Below are 21,997 nucleotides of genomic sequence, written 5' to 3' on the forward strand. Positions count from 1 at the left end.
AAGGCGGAACCCCCCCCCCCCCCAGCTCTTATCATGTTTGTGGACAACAGGATAGTGTGCCAAATATGAAGAGCCTGTTCCACAACCCGTCTTAAACCTCAGAGTGCTCTTGAGCAAGGCAGTTAATCCCCTGCAGCTGCAGGACGGTTGTTATGTAACTGACACATGATCGTGACAGCTGAATTTATCTCCTGGCATCAGCAGAGGACGGTGTCACCATGAAAGCTTTTCAATAAATATTTGAAATTACACGTCGTGTCTGACAAACCTAAAGGCGATAATTAGTCATGCAGTTTATTTACCTGATCATATGTTTTAAATACATCCACTATTTGTGTTTCACCTATATAGATTTTGCTTTTACTCACCCTGGTTTCATCTGAATGATTTTGCTGCCTCTTTAGAGAATCTGAAGCTGCGCTGATGAAGATCATGTGATACGACTGAAAGCTCCAGAGCTATTACACGAGGAGAACTTCTTAACTGACCCACAATTAGAAGTTAATACTTTTCATAGTTAATGTTTTTAGATGCAAATTAACTGAAAACACGTTGATGAGTTGAGGAAATCTTCCTGCGCCTCCATCCTTACAGATGGAAGAGCAACACACTGTGGAAGAAACAAGGGAAATAACTGAGTAAGCCTCCAGAAAAGTCCATATACTCATTATATAAAGTAGCAGTGAAAGTGGGAATAACATCCACCCGGCAGAGTGTATATCCTGCACTTTTTATATCATTGCCTGGAACTCGGCCACCGGTCCTCCAGTCTGATGAAGGGATTTTTAAGGAAATGAGAAACAGTTGGTGATATCTCAGGTTGACATGAGAAAAAACTCATGTTATTTTCATTGGGTTATGTAAGTGAGGTTTGGTCTCTGCTAAATTACAGATAAATTATTTGCTTTTTCATTGTTATTAAAAAAAATAAATCTTAACAACATTTTTTGTTTTATTTCCAGAATTTCTGGAATATCGGTGGACTAAAACCGACTCCTTCTCCAGAGAGAGGTGAGTGATTAAAAAAGAAAATGTGAAAGCTTTTATCAACTTCTGAATCATTAATGTTGTTTTGTGTTTTGCGTGTTCATGTTTTTAAATGCACTGATGTCATTTCCTCTCCTGTCAGGCTTTTAAAGCTTCGCCACAGAGGACTTGAGAGGGATTTTTATTTTTTTTTTTCCTGTCTGAAATGAAACACTGCAAAACCAGAACAGACGTGAACACACAAGAAAAGAAGCTCATCACAGTGAGGAGCTGAATACCAAGACATCCACCACAGCATTTTCATAAATGCAGCCGTTTAAGAGTCTAAACAGCTCCACTAATCAACAGCGTCTGGATCTGTGGTCGCTCTATATTTAGCTCCACAGTTCTCACATCTCACGTCTCTGCTCAGCCCACCTACAAGAACTCCTGATGCATTTTCTGGAGAAGCTCAGGGAAGGAAAAGAAAAAAAAAAAAGTTTAATAATGGCAACTGCTTATATTAGTCTCCATGGTAATGACAGTGAACTTACAGCATCATACGGGCCTCGCACAGACACTGACAAATCTTCTCTGAAGGCTGCATGACGGCGCCGTCTCTCGACATGCGATCTGAAGTGGCAGCAGAGGAACCAGACGTGATGAGTGAGAGAAGTTGCGGAGGATTAACTGACTGACGCCTGAGAGTTTGGATTCCCAAACTCAACAGTACTGGAACTAACTGCTTGTCTTTCGGCTGATCTGCACAGCGCGTTGTGTGGAAAGGTGTCGTAAATCATCCGCACGTTGATAACGGCGACACAGACAAGGTGTTTATCACAGATTTCCTCACAACAAACAATCAATAACATCAATAGACACACAGTTTAGTAAAATTAACTTTCATTATTCCAATAAATATGACATGAACTCCTTTGTAAGCTCAAATTTGAATCTGTTATTCAGACGCTTTCGTTATTGAACAGTAATCAGTGTCTTCAGACGACATTATTGATTAGAAAAATGCACCTCTACATTTATTTCTACCAGCTTCCTCCTGGTCTCTGCTGCCATTGTTCTGTCATTTCTGAGGGGCCCCTGAGGATCATGTGATATGACCAAAAGCTCCGGAACATCTACTAAATGGACCTTGTGGTGAGATTCATTCAAGAATGAACTTTGACCCTCAGCTTTAGTAGTAAAATAAAGACACCAGTTTTCAGTCAGTTTCTTTGGAAAGCGGCGAAACAGTCACTAACAAAAACAGAAGCAGAACTAATGGTCCCTCTGTTCTGATATGCTGAGGATTTGATGTTTATCTATTCATATATTACATCTTTTTATTACTATTCTATTATTGTGTTACCGAATAGAAAGTAAAAAACAAATAAACTGCAAAAGACGGATTCAAACTCTCTCTCCACAGTTACAGTCGTGGAAATGGGGAGAAAATGAAACGTAGAAAATGTAACTGCAAAGTGAAATAAGAGCAGAAAGTGACTGTATTCTGTTAAAACTTGTTTCATTTGACTAAATATTTGTATTTGCTTTTTCTGAAGCTTTCAACTGCATCTTGTGGTCATCATCAGTGGATGGATTTTGCTCAGTTGTCACATGGAAATAGGCGAGTTGTCATCATGTGACCTGTGTGAGGATGGAACTTGCTAATAAGTGGTTACAGACGCCTCCACTGGCTCCTGTTCAGTCACTGTGACACTTTCTAATGGGCAGCTGTCGTCACGTGGCCACACTTGGCCCAGACGTGGGCCACGTGATGACAGCTGAGTTAACTCCATCCGCTGAGGAAAACCATGTTTTGCAGGTGAAAGTTGCAAAAAAATAGAACAACTGGTGTCCTACAAAGATTGACTCATTATTTCTCAAAATCATTTAAATTTGTGTGAAAATCTTGACGCTTATTCGTTTACTAAGCTTTCATGTGCGTCTTCTGGTCTTCATCAGTGGAGCGGATGTCGCTCAGTTGTCATCACAGACCGTCCCTCCATCTGCGACCTCCTGCTATCACGTGATGACAGCTGAGCCCTGAGATCTCCATGACAACTGAACCAACTTGACTTTGTGTTAAGATGTTGTCCGTCCATCCGTCAATTCATTTTCTGCCTCTTATCCAAGGTCGAGCAGCAGGTCACGCAAAGGAGTCCGGACGTCCGTCTCCTCAGCAACGTTTTCCAGCTCCTCCTGGGGGGGGTTTCCGAGGCGTTCCCAGACCAGATGAGATATATAATCTCTCCAGCGTGTTCTGGATCCACGGCGAGGACTCCTACCGGTCGGACGTGCCTGGAAAGCCTCCAATGGATGGCGCTCAGTAGGTTTCCTAAACAGATGCCAAAAACCTCCTCGGCTGGCTAGATACTGACACGAAAAGGAGCCCAAAGAAATGACATGGCGCCAGTTCCCTGCGGGCCCACCAGCTGCGGGGACAGGCGCTGAGTGCGGGGTGCAATGCAAGCCGCGTGTGCCATTCCCCGACTTCATAGACTAGGTCCAAGTACAGCAATGATTATCTTGTCAAACGAGACAAAAATTCTGGTTACTTTAAATAACAAAGAGCACAGCACATCCTCCAGTTTCAGTTCAGCAGTTTGGGGTTAATTTAAAGTTGAAAACACACTTTGTCCATTTTCAAGGCTCCGCTGTAACGAAGCTGCACATTCTGACATGGACGGTTAGTGAACAAGGTGAAGACGTCGTTTTTCATTTCATGGGGACTTTAACTGGAAGGAAGTTCTTACATAAGCTGCAGTCACATGGCCACATTTTAAGGTTCAGGTTGGACTTATTTCATATTTGGCAGCCTGTGTGGCGCGGCAGATAGCTTATTAATTAAGTCAGACAGTCACAGTGGATCAGTAAACATGCGGCGATGGAGGATTCCTGTGCGTTTCCTCTCTGCCAGCTTTTCCTCTCTGCAGTGCTGCAGGCGTGAGAGTGAAAGAGCAGTGCAGGTGTCAAACCGCTCGTCTTTCTTCAGCACACATCCTAATCCCCGAGCAACCTCTCCATCACTCCACTACAGAGATCATTTACATATCAAGGTTGCAGATATAGAGGAGTGGACGTGACTTACCAGTCCACGCTGAAAGCGAGGGGAAAGGGACCTAATTGAACTTTGGCGTCTCGGAGACTCATTTGCATGAATGTTTTTCACGCAGAGTGACACTGCACTGTCTTCAGCTGAGCTCCGGGGAATTTCTTTGCTACTGAATGAACTCACTGTTGTAACTATCCAGAGCAGGGAGGAAGTGCAACAGCACAGATTGATGGATGATTGTCGGGCAGATCCCAATCAGGAGCACAAGTACAATATGCAGCGAGATAATAAGGCGGTGACGGTATTTTGATAAGAAACCTCATTTAAAGCGTTCTGGATGTCCTCAGCTGTGGCGAGGTCGGCCTTATTGTTGTTACCGCTCTTTGTGTCGTCCTGTATTCCTAATGATGAACACATTTTAAAGCTGCTCACAAGCTAATTTATGGCGGTAGCAGAAGCACTCAAAAGCTTTTAATACTATAAAGGATGAAACTGAAATACCGGCCTTACCTTGACTTGAAGATGAAGATCAGCTGACTCATGGGTAATGTCTTCTGTGGCTGTGGAGGAGCTTTGTCAAGAGTCAGTTACATTAACCCCTGATTATTACAAACTGTGGGTGTGGACCTCTAAAGACGAGGACATTTACATTTCAGGAACTGGACTCCCAAAAAGGTTCACCACTTATTCCAATGAGAGCTGCTCAGTGAGGACAATGTGGACACAAGGTTTCCATTACATTGGAAAGATATCACACTATGGCTCTGGAAAAGTTTAACAAATATTGAACCTTCAGTGGTTCAAAATAATATAATTCAAAATGTTCTTTTGTAGTTGCAGTCGTGCTTTCATTAGTTCTGCAGACGTCTCTTTCATAATGGTGGTCAACGGGAAATAACGTGATAATATAATACATCATAATACGTCCTCTGAGCAGCGCTGTGTCTTCAGGGGCAGATCGGAGGCTACAGTGAGTCGCTATCGGAAAGTGACAAGACGGGCCGCGGCTAGCTGGTTAGCATGCTAACCTCAGTAGAAGAAAAGCCGCAGCTCTTGGTGAGTGAAGGAATGAAGCTTGATGCTTAACTTAGATTTCTTCTAGACTGGTAAGTAAACAGCTGTTTATGCTAACGGTGGCTATTTTTCTAATGAAAAAGGCATCATCCATTTACATTATGGGAAACGTAGGATGCCGTGTTTTCAGAGCCTGACCCACACCAGGGAAGTTAGAGTAAATAAATATAAAACATAAAGCTGATGGTGTCTCTTGATCAGCTCTGACCAGACAGTCTACACGAGTGTATGTCCCCCAGTCTGTCACTGACTTAAAATGGTAAAGTGGACTGCACTTTTATAGCACTTTTCTGGTCTTATCGATCGTAGTCACATTCACGCATTCACCCACACATTCATACAGCACTTTTCTATCACACACGATTTGGGGTTCAGTATCTTGCCCAAGGACACTTTGAAATACGGACCGGAGGAGTCGGTGTCCTCCTGCACACGGTCCCCAACACTGATATCAGCCTTCAGATTATCTAATCTAGTGAAACAAAAGTTTTCAGGTGAAGTTCTACTTTGTACAAATACAGTAACTGAGTAAAACATATGTTCCCCTTCATCCTGACGGCACGTCTGTTGGTGGATATAAATGTCAGTGGGAGGAAAGTGTGAACTGTAAACAGTAAACAGTATTAAAGTAAATCTAATGTTTATTCTGGTTGTCAACCGGGTCAGTCTGCGATGCTCGAGACCAACGGAAATACTGAGAAAGTAAAAACATCTAAGGCTGATGATGAATCCCTGGATGGAGTGCTTTCTTGTTTTTTTTTTTTTTTGCTCTGAAGTCTCGATTCCTCACTTCCTCTGCACCGAGGCGTCCGTGCCCGAGCCCAGAATTTAATTAGAGTGAATAAGATGAATCTACGCTCTGATAAGTGAGGATAGGACACTCTTATTTGCAGCTCCGCTTTGTACTTCGGGCCGATAAGATGGGAGTTACCTTTACTGAAAGAGGACGCTGTAAGGGTCAGAAAACAATATGCAGGAGATGGAATTTGCATTTGAGAAGTGAGTTTGAACAGACTGTGCCGTGCTGTCTGCCGGTCTGAACCAGCAGCAGCAGCAGCAGCACAGGGTCCACACTCTCACTCAGAAACACTTAAGACAATCCAGCTTAATTGTCGCATGCATGAGTCTACCCACTTAAGAGTTGATGTTAATTTTTTAAGAAGTGAATGACTTTTCGAAGCTAGAACACACACACTTAAACACACACACACATCTACACACACACACACACATCTACACACAGACGCTCTATTCTTAATCAAATAAACAAATAGATAAAGAGACTAATAAGCACGGAGGGCATGACTTTGGAATTGTTTGTGTTGTGTGCATTACTGATGAACTGAATGTATTATTCACTTATGTAAACTAACACATTTACTACGACCAGAAAAGCTGCTCGTCGCCGAACTTCAGATGTGACCTTCATGAGCAAACAGCAACTGGGATTGAGAAGAAAAAAAAGAAAGAAAAGATGATTGTAATTTCTCATGCGTTCCCTGGAAACAAAGATCCTTCACATTTCAGAAATTGCTGACATTTCGGGGAGAATTCAGAGCTGCAGCTACCAACAAAATGAATTTGTATGCCACAGTTTATGCCGTCACTTTACATACACTAAATGCAAACTCATTCTACGTGTCAAGCAGTGTGAATAAGAGGCATTCGGGCTCTGATCCTGTTATTATTAAACACTCAAACTGTCATTTCGCACAAAGCCCCGACACAAAGACATTTTATCCGTTCAACAAGACTCCCAGGTTTTCGGTATGAGTAATGCGTTTTCCACAGTACTGCTGTGGGTGCACTGGTTCACTCCCAGTTCATCCACAGGCACTAAAACAGACATCCACAGAGGTCTGGAAACACAGAACCTATGAACAATGGTGAGGTCAAAGGGCCAACTTTAAATTTGCTGTGACATTCAATCAGTGGTGAACCAGATGTTAATATTTCCAGCTGTAACAATGAATTGAAAGGTATCAGTGGACGGCAACGTGTTGCTCAGTCACTCTTACCCCGTATAAATAAAATAAAAAGCATTATTAGTCTGCACTGTTTTCCATAATAATCATTGATTATGGATTTTGAAGTATGTGAATGTCTGGTGACTGGAGGTTCCCAAAATGCTGAGGTGGTAAACGTCACCTCCGCAGGCAGAAAATGAAGATAATCGTAGAGCTATTATGGCTGGAAAGGACAAATGCAAGGAGTTGAAATAAAGTCAAAATGAACAAGGGTGGCCTTCTTTTAACGTTTATTTATAACAATTATACGTCACACGTAATGATAGGCTAATCTAAGACAGTCAAATTCATAAGTATTCCAGTGTAATGGCACAGAGGCGGGAAAAAACGTAGATAGAAATCTGGCCGATCACACTCCCAGTGTTTCTGTGAAGCTCGTCTCAGCCATCGATACCAACTCTGAGGTCTTTAGCACACGTATACTAACATCTTCTTCTGATTCTCTTTACACTGATATTATATATTACATTTTGATATAAAAGAATCAACTGAATCGATGGACTGGAAGTCAAAAAGAGAAAAGAAGACCAAGTGTGACAATGGCGTTAGCGCCTGGCTACACCGCATAGTCCTTGCGAAAAAAGGTGCTACTGGAAGCTTAGCGATGTAGCGGCTAGCCGTGGAGTCGCGCCGTAGCTATCTTTTTGTTGCGGCTAGTTTAGCTATCTGGTAAGAGGCTCCAACCAAAATAGCTTGCTTGCTAGCGTTTAAAAAGCTAACTGGCTTGGTTGCTAGCCCCGGGACAATAAGAAACCACGGTTAATTCAAGAGAACACACTGGTATCTGTATCTCTTGTATGCGTGAGTTCACTGACTGTGGTGATTCCTCTGAAATGAACTGATTTCACTGTGATAAATCATTATGATACGGAGTTGTCAGACAGAAACAAACAGCCGAATGTGCCAACTGTACAGACATTAGTAGTAACTTGAGCTAGCTTGCAACATACGAAGCAAAGTTGCTGTGGAAGTTTGTTTGCTTGAGTTTGTTGTCAGTTTTAAATATCAGAACATCAGTTTCCTTCAGTCTCTCTCTCTACATTTATGAAGTAGAGCTATAAAGCCTTGGACAGTCGTGCATCTTCCCGTTGGCTCTGCACGCAATCACGCATTATCTAAAACTTGTTTTAGCATTTTTCTGACCAACACCTGTAAACTACGTCTAACCTGTAAACAAAGAATTCAAACGTTCTGAAGATAAGATTTTAGATGAATAGATTGCACTCTGCTGTACACAAACTGAACAAGATGATATTTACAAGTGATTCAATTCATAAGGCTATCGTATTTACAGACACCTTTCCTATAATGGTGAAGTCTCTTGGGACCTAGGCCCCGGCCTGTAGCGGAGCATCCAGAGCTTTGATGTGGACACTGGGCAGAGTGAACCAGGCTAAAGGAAGCTCCCGTCCAGCACTGTCGTCCTGGAACTTGATATTAAGGTAGAAATCTCCGGTGTAGAGGAAGAGCAGAGCGCCCACACAGACTGCGTTTTCTTTGGCTTTAACCTGGTGACGGAAAAGAGACAGAGCAGACAGAATCATTAGCGGCCACCTCTCTATAGTTTCATAATGAAGCCGGCGCACGGTCAGCCAGAGTGGAGCCAGCAGGGGAGTAAGTTTGAGGCCGACTGCGGCTTTGATGAAAAGGTCCAGACAAATGCAGCTTTTCCTCTTTCACTGAGGGACAATTACCAGGCTTGTGCAGTTTTAACATTAAGAAATATAGGGAGTTCATTCATGCTTTCATCTGAATTTTACACTATCAGCTCTTTGTTCTGGCATCGTCCAATTTTTTTTTTTTTTTAAATCGCCTCCAGCTTGTTCAACATTCAGGAGTGAGTTTTTTTTTTTTTTTATACATATAAAGGCTCCTGTCTAGGATCCTTTCTCTGCTCAGGTTCTTTTTCGTATAAAGATTTCTGCCATGACCTTTAAAGGAACCGTCCATGGTTTAAGCCTATTCTGCTGAGCAACGCTCTGGTGCAGCTTTTGAGATGTTTTTCTGGTTTTGCCAGAAAGCAACTGGTTTTCTTTTTATTTCACATCACGATTCTCAGCGAATAGAAAACCTGCTTGAGTTATGTAACAATCAGAGCAAAAGTCATGTTGTCTGTCTCTGCTGTTCCCAAAAGGGACAGTATGTTAATGCATATGTTACAGCGTGCACTGCAGATCAGAAAACTAAAACTAACTGCAACTAATGAGTGAGCATGATTATGTAACTTGTATTTAGGATATGCGTTTCTAAATTCTTAAATGTACATGAAACATGTTGTATTTGTAAGTGAGAAACTTCAATAAAGATATGTTCTTATAGCTGCATACAACTTCCCTGTAATGTGTTGTAAACATATATATGTTTATATACGCTTATAAACGCTGAACGTGGGACTTAAAGTAAAATGTCGGGTCAGTTGTATATTAATTATTGCACATACTAAATGTTTAATAACCAGTGCTGGAAACTTTTGAGTTCAAACTCGTGGAAAACTGGACGTTAGTATAAAGCTGCGAGCAGAAATGTGTCCATGACAACATGAAGCATTCTGGTTAAAACAGCTGTGATACGTCCATGTTAAAACTAGCACTTAGCTCATTTCCCTTCATTATTAGTGCGTTCAGTGTGACCTCCACTGCTGTGAACTGCCAGCATAAACAACTTTACTTCTTAAGTCTAATCCCGTGACAACCTGAAGCGTTGTAGTTACATAATGTGACGTAACTGTGTGAAATGTATGCCTCTACTTCTTGGTGGGAAACAATATTTATGTCAGTATTCCAGCCTCTACTGACCGTATCAATGTAGAAGGTGTTGGAGCCGATGAAGGTGACAGCGTCCTCCAGGTCGTAGTTTTGGACTCCGTTCTGGAAGTCCTGATACGGCACCACGGTCAGAGCCAGGGGTCCCACCGAGTTCTTGCTCAGATTGGTCAGTTTTACCTCCAGAGCCACGGCCTCGCCCACTTTACAGTCGGCAATGATGTCGCAGTCACATGGCTTCCCATTCACTAACACATCTGGAAAAAAAGACAAGGAGGGGATTAGCAGGACTGGAGGGAGGAGGTGGGGGGGGGGGGGGGGGGGTTTCCTTTTGTCTAACATTTTGTACTAAAGTGGAACTGTGGAGGATTCTGGCAGAAACAAGAATTAAGATCTTTCAAACCAACACTCAGATCTGGTGCACGGTCCATTCACAGGATTCCCACCCAATCTCCACTTCATTTGTATTCATCAAAACTGGAGCCGGCCATTAATGGCCTATCATACTGTTTCTGGTGGAGGATCAATAGGCTTTGTTTGTCCTAAAATACATTTTATTGACATCAGCGCAGAGTTCTGGAGCTGTGGGTATTAAACTGAATTCCCTCCTGTTAATCTCATGCATGACTAATTTCTGTCGAGAAAGGGGCGAATGAGATTGTTGGAACAATCCCACCGTGTGCCCGACACACACACACACACACACACACAACTTCCTGATGTACACTTGGCTTTACCCCCCCCTTCCTGTCACAACCTACAACGAAACACTGAGTGAGTTCAATTCAATTCCGCTAATGTGTTGCCAGTCACTCCTGATGTGGCCCCTATTTGGCGAAGGTGCAGAGGGAGACACAATGATTTGTTTTGAACAACGAGCTCAGTGAACTGGGCTCCCGTCCGCTCCTGGCAGACCGAGGAGGAGACTGACTCCAAACATGGGGGATTCAGGGGCACCCGAAGACATCGCCCGAGTAATGACTCCTCCGAGAATAACAGTGGCATACACACACACACACACACACACACACACACACACACACACACAAACACTTGTCATACGCTTTCTAGTGTCACGCCCGCGGCTGTGATAAACACTGTGAGTCAGAGCGGCTGAGCCTGCGTGACAGCCTGATGAAAGAGCCGAGCTGCGTTCGCTGCCGCAAGTGTGCTGATCTGTTGCTTACAGAGAGGGGGGTGAGGGTCGATGGCGGGGGGGGTGGGGTGGGGGGGTGGGGGGGTGGGGGGTATGAAGATAGACAGATGATCCAGTGGGAGGGAGGGAGATGATGGGGTTAGGGTGGGTGTGGGAGGCTGAAGCCGTACTGTCACAGTCAGTGAAGGAGCCCCGGGGAGGCTGGAGCTACAGGAGGGTGACATTCAGCTCCACGTCTGTATTAAAAACACACTTCACTCAACGCAGACAACCAGCAGCTCTCACGAAAGGGCTCAGGAGACGAGCTTTTTTGTTTTTGGCACGAAAATAGAAAAATAAATAAATAAAGTGTCTCTCAGTTTGCTCATACTAGATAATATTATTGATGTTGGTGTCATCCACTTGAGGTCAGGACCCTGATGTATAGAGCAGGGTTAGATATGAAGTCTCAATACTTGAAAGTTCCTAATTTAATTGAACTAAATAAAATAGTTGCTGCTTGTGGATTGATGCCACTGGAGGTTTGGCTTCTTCTGATGATTACGTTGCTAAAAGTGAGGTTAAAAAAATAAAAGTTGTGTGTTGTAAGCATTGTTTTAGTTTTGTTTTCTTACAAAGAGATTGTATTGATGCTGGTATAAAAAAAACATTCAGCTGATATCCATATAATATCACGTGCTGTAACCCTCAGAAGTTTCTTCTTTTGAGCAGGTAAAGAACAAGAAGATATTCAGTAATTTAGCAAGCAGATTATTGGCAAAGCTAATACTGGATTTACACCTGTCTAAGATCCAATCACAATCACAGTCTGATCACCTCCACTGCAATGAAATCTGTGGGAGTTTACGCCTGGCAACAACACGGGTTTTTCCTTATGCAGATAAAATATCCAGATACAGATCACATGGGAAGTGTGTAAAGGAGGTCTCATAACTTGCTTGGCCACACACTGTATCACAAACATTGTGTTTGGATTACATAGTTGTTAGTCACTTACATGAGATCACTCAACAGAAGCTTGAAAGTCGTCGTTTTAAGACACTCCTTTTACCTGCAAGTCTATTTTTACATCACGCGGAAGAGTAAAGAAAGTTTCAGGTTTCCCTTTAAGTGTAGGTGATGTGAACGACATTACAACTGTAAATGTAGTTGTTGTAGTTGAAACATCATTTCAATCACCTCCTGCAGCTGTAAAGTGCTTATGGACACTTGTGGATTTTTGCTTTTCCCTGTATAACCTCTAGTGATGGTGCATTAAACACCAGTGCACACACACATACGTGCACATACATGTATAACAGAATCTTTTCATAGCTGGTAGCGCTGAGCCTATAGTGACACCTTAGCAAGTAGTTATATTTAGTTTGTTCAAAGTCTTGTTGCTAGGAGATGTGCAAATTATAGGTAGCCTACATCGGCTCTAAAACTGGAAATAAATTCTTTCACATTAAAAGTGAACAAAAGAGGATGGTTAGTCTGTACTCCCACACACATGCAGCTCAGTCACACACACCTACAGCCTGTACACTTGCTTAAGACTTTCTCTACGCTGCTACCCTGGATTGTGTATCAGCACAGAGGCAATCAGCTGATTTAGATAACCGACACGTACACAGGAAAACAAGCAGTGGGAGCAGAGGGAAGAGAAGGTGGCCCACTGCAACTGTGCTCAAAAATTACTTGCTAGTATATCAAAAATAAAAAAAAAGATTTCCTTACAATTGTGGAAAATTAGTGCTGATGAGATGAGACGACACTAAGTAAAATATCCACATATTTAGACTGATCATCCTTTGCTTAACCTTCAAAACAAATAACCAGGAGATAAAGGCTCCTGGTCCTGGTTCTCTGGGGGCTCTCAGCAAACATCTTTGCATCTCCCCAGAGAAGACTCGGAAGGTCACAACAAAACACTGCTTTTTAAAAGCAGAGCTGAGTGCTGTAGTGCCACTGTACCAATGCTCTTTACCTACGCAGCCCTCTGTTAAGTAGGTATGTCGAGGAATGCCGCTTTCCCAGAGGCTGAATATGCATAGGTTCCATCCCTCAGGCTTATAGAGGGAAATTATATATAATGTATATATAATATAATCTGAGGAAAATATCTAATTGTGATTTTTCTGATAAAAATTGAAGTTGAAATTGTCATGCAATCAAATGGACCTCTGTATTTATGGCCTACAAAGTACAAAAAAACAGTTTGTCTTGTATTTATCAAAGTATATCATGTACTACAGTAATGTTTAAATATAATTATAACATTCAGAGGATAAATATTTATTGATTTTCACAGTCCAGTTATGATAATGACAAAGTAGTGGTACAACCTGTAGCGCTACCGTTAGCAGCTCCGCCCTGTAGCTGTGCTTAAGCTAACGTTAGCTTCTCAGATTGTCTGCACAAGCTAGTTCGTAGCCCTGAATCCTGAAAGGTCTCGACTCAGAGATTTTAAGGTCAAAATGTTAAAAAAACAGTGATACAGTATGATGTGCTGTAAAGTTTAAATAAGTTTCTGACAACTCTGTTTACCAGATGTTTGTTATTTATATTCTAAAACTGCTGAGCTACTCGTTAGCTTCCTGCTAGCTACTCAGATTCATCACGTTGTATTCTGCTTAGTGTAAGCTGGTTTCAGCCCTTTACATCTGTTTGCCCCTGTTATCTGGGCATATAGAGTATTTTAAGCCAAATTCCCAATACAGCTGTTCTCATTTACATATTTTTTCAGTTTCTTTTGTCAGACAACAGGATGAGTACGAAATAATGCGGTGCCTTAAGGCTACATGCTAACCAGCAGTCACTTCCAAGCTACTGCTCTGCTGCCGCTAAAATCCTGATTTAGTAACCCGTGACGTCGTCTGACAAAATCACCAAACACATGAGTTAAAGACAACAAATGTGCTGTGATTTCTACATGTACATGTACATGTAGAAATCACTCAGAGACAAAGAAGCACAGGATGCGCATGCGCAGCTCATTCAGGTCCATTTCTGATGCCGAGCGGACTGAATATGTTACTGCTGCTCTCTGCCTCTCAGAGAAGACTGAGAGAGGTGTGCCAGTCACTCACGAGGCAGTACTGGGGACTGTAGCTCAGGTTTATCCAAAAAGTCACTAGATTTGTCACAAGGTGCTTTTGAAAAAAAGTTAGAGGGGTGTGAAAAGTTGCTAAATCTAGCGACTAAGTCTCGAAGTTGGCAACACTGCTGCTGACAGCTGTCATTAAAGCTGTTAAATGACACTTGTTACACTGCTGATTATGCAACTCCAAATTCGAAAGTAGCAATGAAAAACAATCACTTGTTCAGCTCTGCAAATAGTTCAGATCCTTGCTGCACTTTTTTAAAGACACACTTTTTTTCAGAGGCTTTAACAAAGACATGAAAGTCAGTTTCTTCCCAGCCTGGTGATGATATTAGCTGGAGGGGGGGAAGGAAAGGAGGACGAGCTGAAGAGGAGAATAGAAAATGAAGAGGTGAGTGAGCTGCAGAGGAGCACAGTTTTGGCCCGTTAGAGGAATTGTCCTAATAAAACAGGCCACTAAACACAGAATAGGTAAATGTCAGCAGGAAGGAGGATGGAGGATTTGGAGGGAGAAATATCACTGCGACAAAACACTGCTCCAACAAGCGCTGCGCAAGCAACAGGTACATCACAGGGTGAGTGTGTGTGTGTGTGTGTGTGTGTAACGGAGTGTGTGGTAGTCTTAACATAATGGTGTTCGTTAAGAAATGACTCAGGAGGCTCATTTTTCATACGCTGGTTTGCTGTGTTGCGACGGGTTCATTAATAAATTCTGAGAAATAAGAGGAATTGATCTGTTTATTAATTTGCTGCCCATGCTGACGGGCAGCTACATTACTTACAACATGTTACATAACCCGTGAGCTTGGATGGGCTTTTATGTTAGCACACACACACACACACACACACACACACAACACACACACACACACACACACACAGCTCTGCCCAGATGCTGCTGCTGGAGTCTGCAGAGGCAAAGCGCTGCGGCAGGCGTCGCCACAGCAACCAGGAGAGAAACAGAGAGAGGGATGAAACCTCCCTCCTGGATGAATATGAAAGCCACAGATCAAACTACTACTCGGAGATTAAACAAGCCTCTCCGCCCCTCGCCGCTCCGCTTTCACCCGTGAAGTGCGAGCGCAGGTGAAGATAAAGATGACGACCGACACTTGCAGATTTGCCAGTGTTTACGAGATTATGCTGTGCGTCACACCGGGTGTCTTTTCAGCTCATTAAGATTCACTCACAAATATCATTGTGGGTGGGGGGTCCTCACAAATACAGATGTCATGTTCATCACACCTCACACTGTATGAAGTGACATCTCTGAAGTGTGTATAGGAAGATGCTTATTAAACAAAGGGGGAGTTACTCTGCTGCAAAACTGATTACGTCAGAAATATGCTACGATAGGGGCGCACGTGTGTGTGTGTGTGTGTGTGTGTGTGTGTGTGTGGTGAAGGAGAAGCAACAGTATAAAGAGGAGAAGTAAAGGGTTTTTGGCAAGTTTTTGAAAAAGGCATGCTGTTGCGTAACTTACTGTGGCACATCAGGAGCTGAATGAAGTGATTATATAATAAAAGAAAATATAAAGTACGTTTCAAATAATTATAGTTATTTGTCACCAATTGTCAATTACATTTTAAGGATGTCTAAAAAAAAAAAAAAAACATTTATTTTGCCCTGAAAATTAAAGTAATAAAAGAAAAAGAAATAAATAATAAACTAACTAACTTTCTAACCAATCGAGGCAGCGGGAGACGAGCAGCTCCCGTGTTCTGAAAGGTAAAGTGACTGATTTTGTCAATGGAGTCTGGTGGCTCTGAACAGAGTGATTTAACTGCTGTTTGTGGTTAAACAAAAAAGGATCTTATTCTTTCACAGAAGCGTCTGCCTGTGTAGGAAACCCATCCATAATGTTGTCAGACGCTTATAATGACAATACGAACCTGTCAGTGGCAAAAACAAGCTCTTTTAGTGGATGTGGTGGATTAAACGTCCCGTTGTTTAGGTTGCAGCTGCTCTCAGTAGTGGACCGATTGCAAAGACATTCGTCCCTATCAATCATTTACAACCCAAAAACACAGAGAAAATAAAAAGTTATCCTTTAAATTCTATAATAATGAGCGTAATCTGAAAAAGAGATATTCTATTTGTTTATTTCCACTGAAGCTTCATTAAACCAGCTACATCAAACTGAGGTTGAAGAACAGTTCTTGAAGGGAGACGTTGCAGAGATGGCAGCCAAAGACGACAAGGTCAGTAACACTTGTAATTTGTCGTCCACGTTGCATTCACCACTGGTGGTCATGACCGGTGAGACCAAATCAGGGAGCGGCTGTGGGTGTCTACTGTCTCCAAAGGTCATCCGTTTCTGTCCGTCCAGACTACAACCGGACCCTGGAGTTTCCAAAACTAAAACGGGGACAACAGCGTTTTCCAAAAGTCTCTGTTTTAGCCGCTGGAAGACGCAGTAGTGAAGACAAACAGGTGTCAACGTAGCAACAGAGACGCGTGCGGATACAGCCTCAGTGGCTGGAACAGAAGACGTGAAGGCTTTTCGCCCCGTGTGTCCGTCCATTAGGGGCAGATATACAGATATGTGTCATGTGATTTGAGATAATGATTACATGTTGAACTCTGCGGAATAAATTTACAGAGATGTGATGGCAGTTTGACCGGATTGGCTTGATAAATAGAAATATACCAAATGCCAGCTTACAGAGCACAACTTATAATAAACAACGTGTCCCACATGTGGAGACATTGTACTGATGCATTTAAATATAACAAAACCCCTTACAACCAGGAATTGGTTAAAAAGAAGTGTCAGTGTCTTTCTCCTCCAGGATGAACATTAGTGAAGAGTTGTGCTCTGGCCCAGATGACCAGGTTATCAGGGTTTAACAGCTCTACCCCGCCAGCGGCCGATAGCCAGGCAGGGTCATTGATGAATGCTCCGATGGAGCCAGAGGATGTGCTTTAAAAGGTTGAGGTGTGCTGCAGTAAGTCTAAAAATAACCTGCCAGCCTCCGATATCCCCCTGAGCCATCTGCCCCTTTTATAATTATCCCCATAACAACCACTCACTTGATATCTGTTGTCTTTTCCTTCAACCAGCGTTTTAAAGATTCCATCTGCTCGGACGAAGAGAAGCCAGGAACACGTTTGGATATTCTCCCACTCACTTGAGCTGGACATGAAACACTTCCACATTTATCAGTTCAGACCAGGAGGCCTATACATCTTACAGTCTACTAATTTTTACTTCTCTGTAGCAACATATGCAGCGTGATAGACGGTAATGTGGTGAGGACAATATAAATCAGCCATAAATTTGCAGCTCTAACTCCTCCCATTGCAGCATCTTTCTAAAGGCTGTGAGTAACCGTCGTCCATCTGTGCCTCGCTTTGAAATCCAACACTGACTGTGTGTAATTATTTCGCTGTTAGCAGGGACATATTTAAGCAGCTTCACCCCAAACAAGCGGACTCTGCTTGGCTGCTATAATTTCAAGGGGTGGCGTACAGCAGCCTGTGGCAGAAAGACTGGAGGGTTGTGTTGCAGCAACAGTTTATAAGCTCGCCGGTCTCCACGCAGGACACCTAACTGAGCTGCGCTGTGAACACACTCCGAGTCCACGGGAGCAACGGCATTACTCATCCAAAACAGTCGACACTGCTTTCATTCTCCACTGGCGGCTGCGTGACTTCTGTTTACTCAAATAACACTTCTCCCTCCTTCCCTCACCCTTCATTCAATCTCTCCACGTTCCTCTCCGAGAGCAGGAGTGTTCTCTGCCGGCTCGCTGTTTGCACGGCAGCGCCAAAGGTTATGATTGTTTAGCATCCTTATCCTTCACTTCCAGCCAACACTCAGCCAGGCTTTTCAAAGCAGGCGAGGACACAGAGGTTAAGATGCTTACACACACTTATTGAGACATTTAACAATGCAACTTATGTCACGTCACACTACGACAAGTGGGAATAAGAGTGCACTCATACGTAGTGCTCCAAAAGAGAATCACAGCAGAGCTGAAGAGACTCGTGTAAGTAAGGATAGAAAAAAATAATGAATGAATACAGATATAAGCTGCCACAATGACTGAATCTGGGGTCGCGATCGGCTCTCGCTGTCAGAATTGCTCTTATTTTTAACGCTAAACTTAATGTTAATGATAACTGTAGAGGAGGTCTATGAATATTAATCTCTGAAGAGCTGCTGCGAGCTGCCAACTGCTGATTCCTGCTCTGTTCACACAAATAGATGCCTGGTTTGCTTCGGCTATTGTCTCCTGAGGGGACTCTTCCTCATAGTTTTGGTGCACGTACACACACACACACACACACACACACACACACACACACACACACACACACACACACACACACACAAAGTTTAATACACAGACAGTTACAAAAGACATGGTGCTGGTGGCGTCTCTGTGCCTCCAACAAGGTGCGTGTCGGATCATCAAACAGCCTGTAAAGCCCACTCCTCCACGCCTCCACTCCTCCACGCCTCCACTCCTCCACGCCTCTCTGACACTGGAAGTGGGAGGCTGCGCTTGACAATTTTTTATTTATTTATTTTGGTAACTTTCCAAAACCCCACAATTTAACAAGCGCAGCAGCTGGCCAGCTGTGCGGGGAACGAGGAAAAATAAAAAGTAGCGGGTTTGAACTTCTCTTTTGGGCTGTCACTCCATTTTTCCTCAAAGCTATTTTCACAAGCACAAATGAGTGCAAACATTTTTCACCGCCTCTGATGAGAGATGGTTTGGACGTGTGAGTCGTTATCCGGAGAACGTGTCGTACATATTACGCTGCACATGCATTATACTAACTGAAGGGTCCGCTGCGAGCCAAGCCTCAACAAGGCTCGACTGTTGACTCAAGGCAGGAGGAGTCCAAGGTTTCATGCTGTTAAAAGCTCCATATTTTCTTCTTCTTCTGTGTTTTATCTGAAGTCTTGATCTATAAGAAGATATATTTGTGGTTTTAAGAACCTAAAATCATCTCAGTGTACTTTTACATCTCCTCCCTCAGGCTTCTCTCCGGAGCTCTAGTAACCACAGGTGGGTGAGCCAATCAGAAGAGAGGAGAGTGGTGTGTCCTTCTTAATGTGAGTGTTGAAGTAAGATAAGCTATTTACATGTATTTATCTGTCACTTGAAGAGGTCTGGATGTTCTCTCATGCCTAGGGTTAGGGGCTAAAAACACTGTAATCTGAGCCCGACATCACGTCGGCTAATCGAATCAGAATTGTTTTGAACCCCTCATCCGATCTGTTTAGGTTTATCTTTCACATATATTATTATATATATATATTTCACAGTCCTCCTCCCGTCAAATAAACTGTATGTTCTTCTTATTGTTACGTCGCTCGGCCGTTTGACGTCCACAGAGTTTGAGATAAAAAAGGTTTTTCATACTTGAACTTCTAACACTATTTAAGGTCGTCGTGCTTCCATTTATACGGCTGACAGTTAGTTTGGTAACACGTTAAAATGAGGAGATGAAAGCTTCTGTCAAGCGTCTGACAGCGAGTGTGAACATGTTGCTATTTGCTGGAGGCAGAATGCACCAATGAAAACCTGCTACTGGACTCAAGAGTACCAGTAGGAAAGATCTGTTTGATTGGTTCCCTGTTTCTTTGCTTATTACTCCACAGTCTGGAAACTGTGGTGCAGCTCCAAGCACCAGTGACCGAACCATGTTCAGCATTATTTAGATCATGCATCTTGCAAGATCTGTTGATTCAAACTCTAAATGAAGCTCTTAATCATGTCTGCATGCTTTCAACACACGGTCACATATGAGATGTGTATCTCGCTGTTTAATGAGCAGTTGTGTGTCATAAAGTTGCAAATTAGTTTATATTTCCCTTTTGTTTTTCTGCCTCTAAATTGGAAGCATTTAATGTCACGTGGATTAGATTTGTATCCACATACAGACAAACAGATTTTTCTCATATCTGCCTTCATGTAATGGTGAAGAAACAACAGGAAATGTTGTGAGAGGAGAGAAAACACACAGTGCAGCAGCATGTTGCAGGAGCATCGTTTACACTCCTGGACATCACCTGGAGCATCTTGTTTCCACTGAACTGTGAGTGTGGCTAATCAGGAAAAAATAACACTGTGGGTCTAGTATCTTTGCAATACAGCAACTTCCCAAAATAGAATAAATCAATAGTGTGGGGGAGCAGTAGTGCGGTGGCTGGGTGCCATTACACTTTAATGGCCCCACACAGAGATGGCAGTCTTGGCTTGGGGCTTCCTGCTGAGCAGTCATATAATTCTTCAATCTCGCTCTTTTTCTGAACTCTACCTGTGCTCTGATTATTCTGTCCAGAGCCGACTACTACATCCATATTATGAGTTTAATTTACGTGAGCTGATGAGTTTGACGTGGACTCGACAGTCACTGAACTGGGTTTGAAATGAACAACAGTATTTTGTCTCGCTAACTCAGTTTCTTCCTTTTTTTTTTGCAAGATGACCTCACATCTTCTGTTCTATTACATCGTTCTGTGATTGTTTGTCGTCTCTTAATTTATTCGTAAAACTCTCACAAAGTCCATGACCTGCTGCCAGATGTGGCTGGAGCAAGCAAAGTTAAGTAGAAGTACCACCTCATGCTTGTTTGCCTCCGCCAACCACCTCTGTCCAGACTCATGTGATATAAGTAGTGAAGACCTTTGTGTCACTCAGCTGTTCAGATTCAGGTGTTGTTGTTGTTGTTGTGCTCGTGGCAGCTGACGTCGCCTCGAGCAGAGACGAGCGGCGACTACAGAGGCGTGATGACCTCGCTTCTCTCTGACTCCACACCATCAGTTAATACCCCAGACGTGATTTTTTTTAAAGCTTTTACATGTTTTCAAAAAGGCCGGTCGCTGTGTGTTCACACTCATGCTCTTGCAAACTATTACTGACTTTCTAAGAGGAAAGGCTTTTGCAGATGAGGTAAGTATGCTGAGGCAAATGACGTAGAACTCATGCGTTGATGGTGTAGTTTTCTTTAACGCCTGACATTAACTTTTTACTCATGGCGATTTTATTAAGGCTCCAAAAATAATAAAAGGGGTGTTTATTCGTGAAGATTATCCTGCTGAACTAAAGATGTAATTATCACAAAGTTTTGTTTGGCCCAGAGTTTATTTTCTGCCATAATCCAAAAGCCGATGGAAAAAGATTTTTGGGGTTGGCAGACTTCAGGGTTGGCCTACAAAAACTCAACATCCCTGCAGCTCTCAACTTCCTGGAAGTGCTGTGCTGTGTTTTCAGTGCAGGTGCTTGCATAATGTGTGCACTTCAGTTTTGTGTGTGGCTTAAATTGCTTGCAGACATGTTTGTGGAGCCAAGAGTGTTTGTTGGAGTTTTTTAGTGAAAAGTGATATTTGACCTCTTTTTACCTGAACAGGTGTTTTTCAGTTTAGTTTCCTGTAGTCCCAAGTGAGGTAACATGTTTTTTAATGAGGTGCGCAGCAACTTAAATGTCAGTAACACCAATCAAAATCCAATCCACACAATCTCTCACACATTTACTCTACTGGAAACACTCAGAGTATTCTTGCCAACATGCTGATGAACTAAAGATTGATTCACACATCCATAATAGACATCAAAGGAGGAGGAAGAGAGATTAGTTTATGATATCGCACTAGAAGAGTATTGGTTGTATGTAAAGGAAACCACAGTCCACCGCTGCTTCCTGAGTTCCCACAAGATAAAATCAATGTCTGCTCGATCGGAAAAGAAATACATTTGATTTAAATCACAGAAGTCATTTAGATGAGATCCCAAAGAGCCAGGCCACAAAATGACGTCGGGATTATCGTCGTGTTTACTAAAGAACATCGGTTTTCATGCTTGTATAGGAGCTCTGTGGTTCAGTAGCGTCGCGGATCATTTGCTCTGAACTCAGAGC

The 21,997-nt window shown here is 42.8% G+C and overlaps 1 protein-coding gene and 1 long non-coding RNA gene across 4 annotated transcripts in view; one reads left to right on the forward strand and one right to left on the reverse strand.

Annotated features, from left to right (window-relative positions):
- The first annotated feature begins 26 nt into the window (after positions 1-26).
- Positions 27-4,851, forward strand: LOC130183257 (uncharacterized). Its single transcript, XR_008829803.1, has 3 exons — positions 27-1,011; positions 1,130-2,121; positions 3,100-4,851. It is a non-coding gene; the product is annotated as an uncharacterized LOC130183257 (long non-coding RNA).
- Positions 4,852-7,332: 2,481 nt separating this feature from the next.
- Positions 7,333-21,997, reverse strand: part of trappc9 (trafficking protein particle complex subunit 9) — a 194,686-nt gene continuing 180,021 nt past the window's right edge. For all 3 annotated transcript variants that reach the window (XM_056398528.1, XM_056398526.1, XM_056398527.1), the window contains 2 exons: positions 9,915-10,138; positions 7,333-8,627 (listed from right to left, as the gene is read on the reverse strand). In XM_056398528.1, coding sequence (XP_056254503.1) covers positions 8,448-8,627; positions 9,915-10,138 — 404 coding nt within the window. In that variant the 3' untranslated portion in view covers positions 7,333-8,447. The remainder of the gene's footprint in view (positions 8,628-9,914; positions 10,139-21,997) is intronic.

This window comes from Seriola aureovittata, chromosome 16, assembly GCF_021018895.1.
Source record: "Seriola aureovittata isolate HTS-2021-v1 ecotype China chromosome 16, ASM2101889v1, whole genome shotgun sequence".
NCBI lineage: Eukaryota > Metazoa > Chordata > Actinopteri > Carangiformes > Carangidae > Seriola > Seriola aureovittata.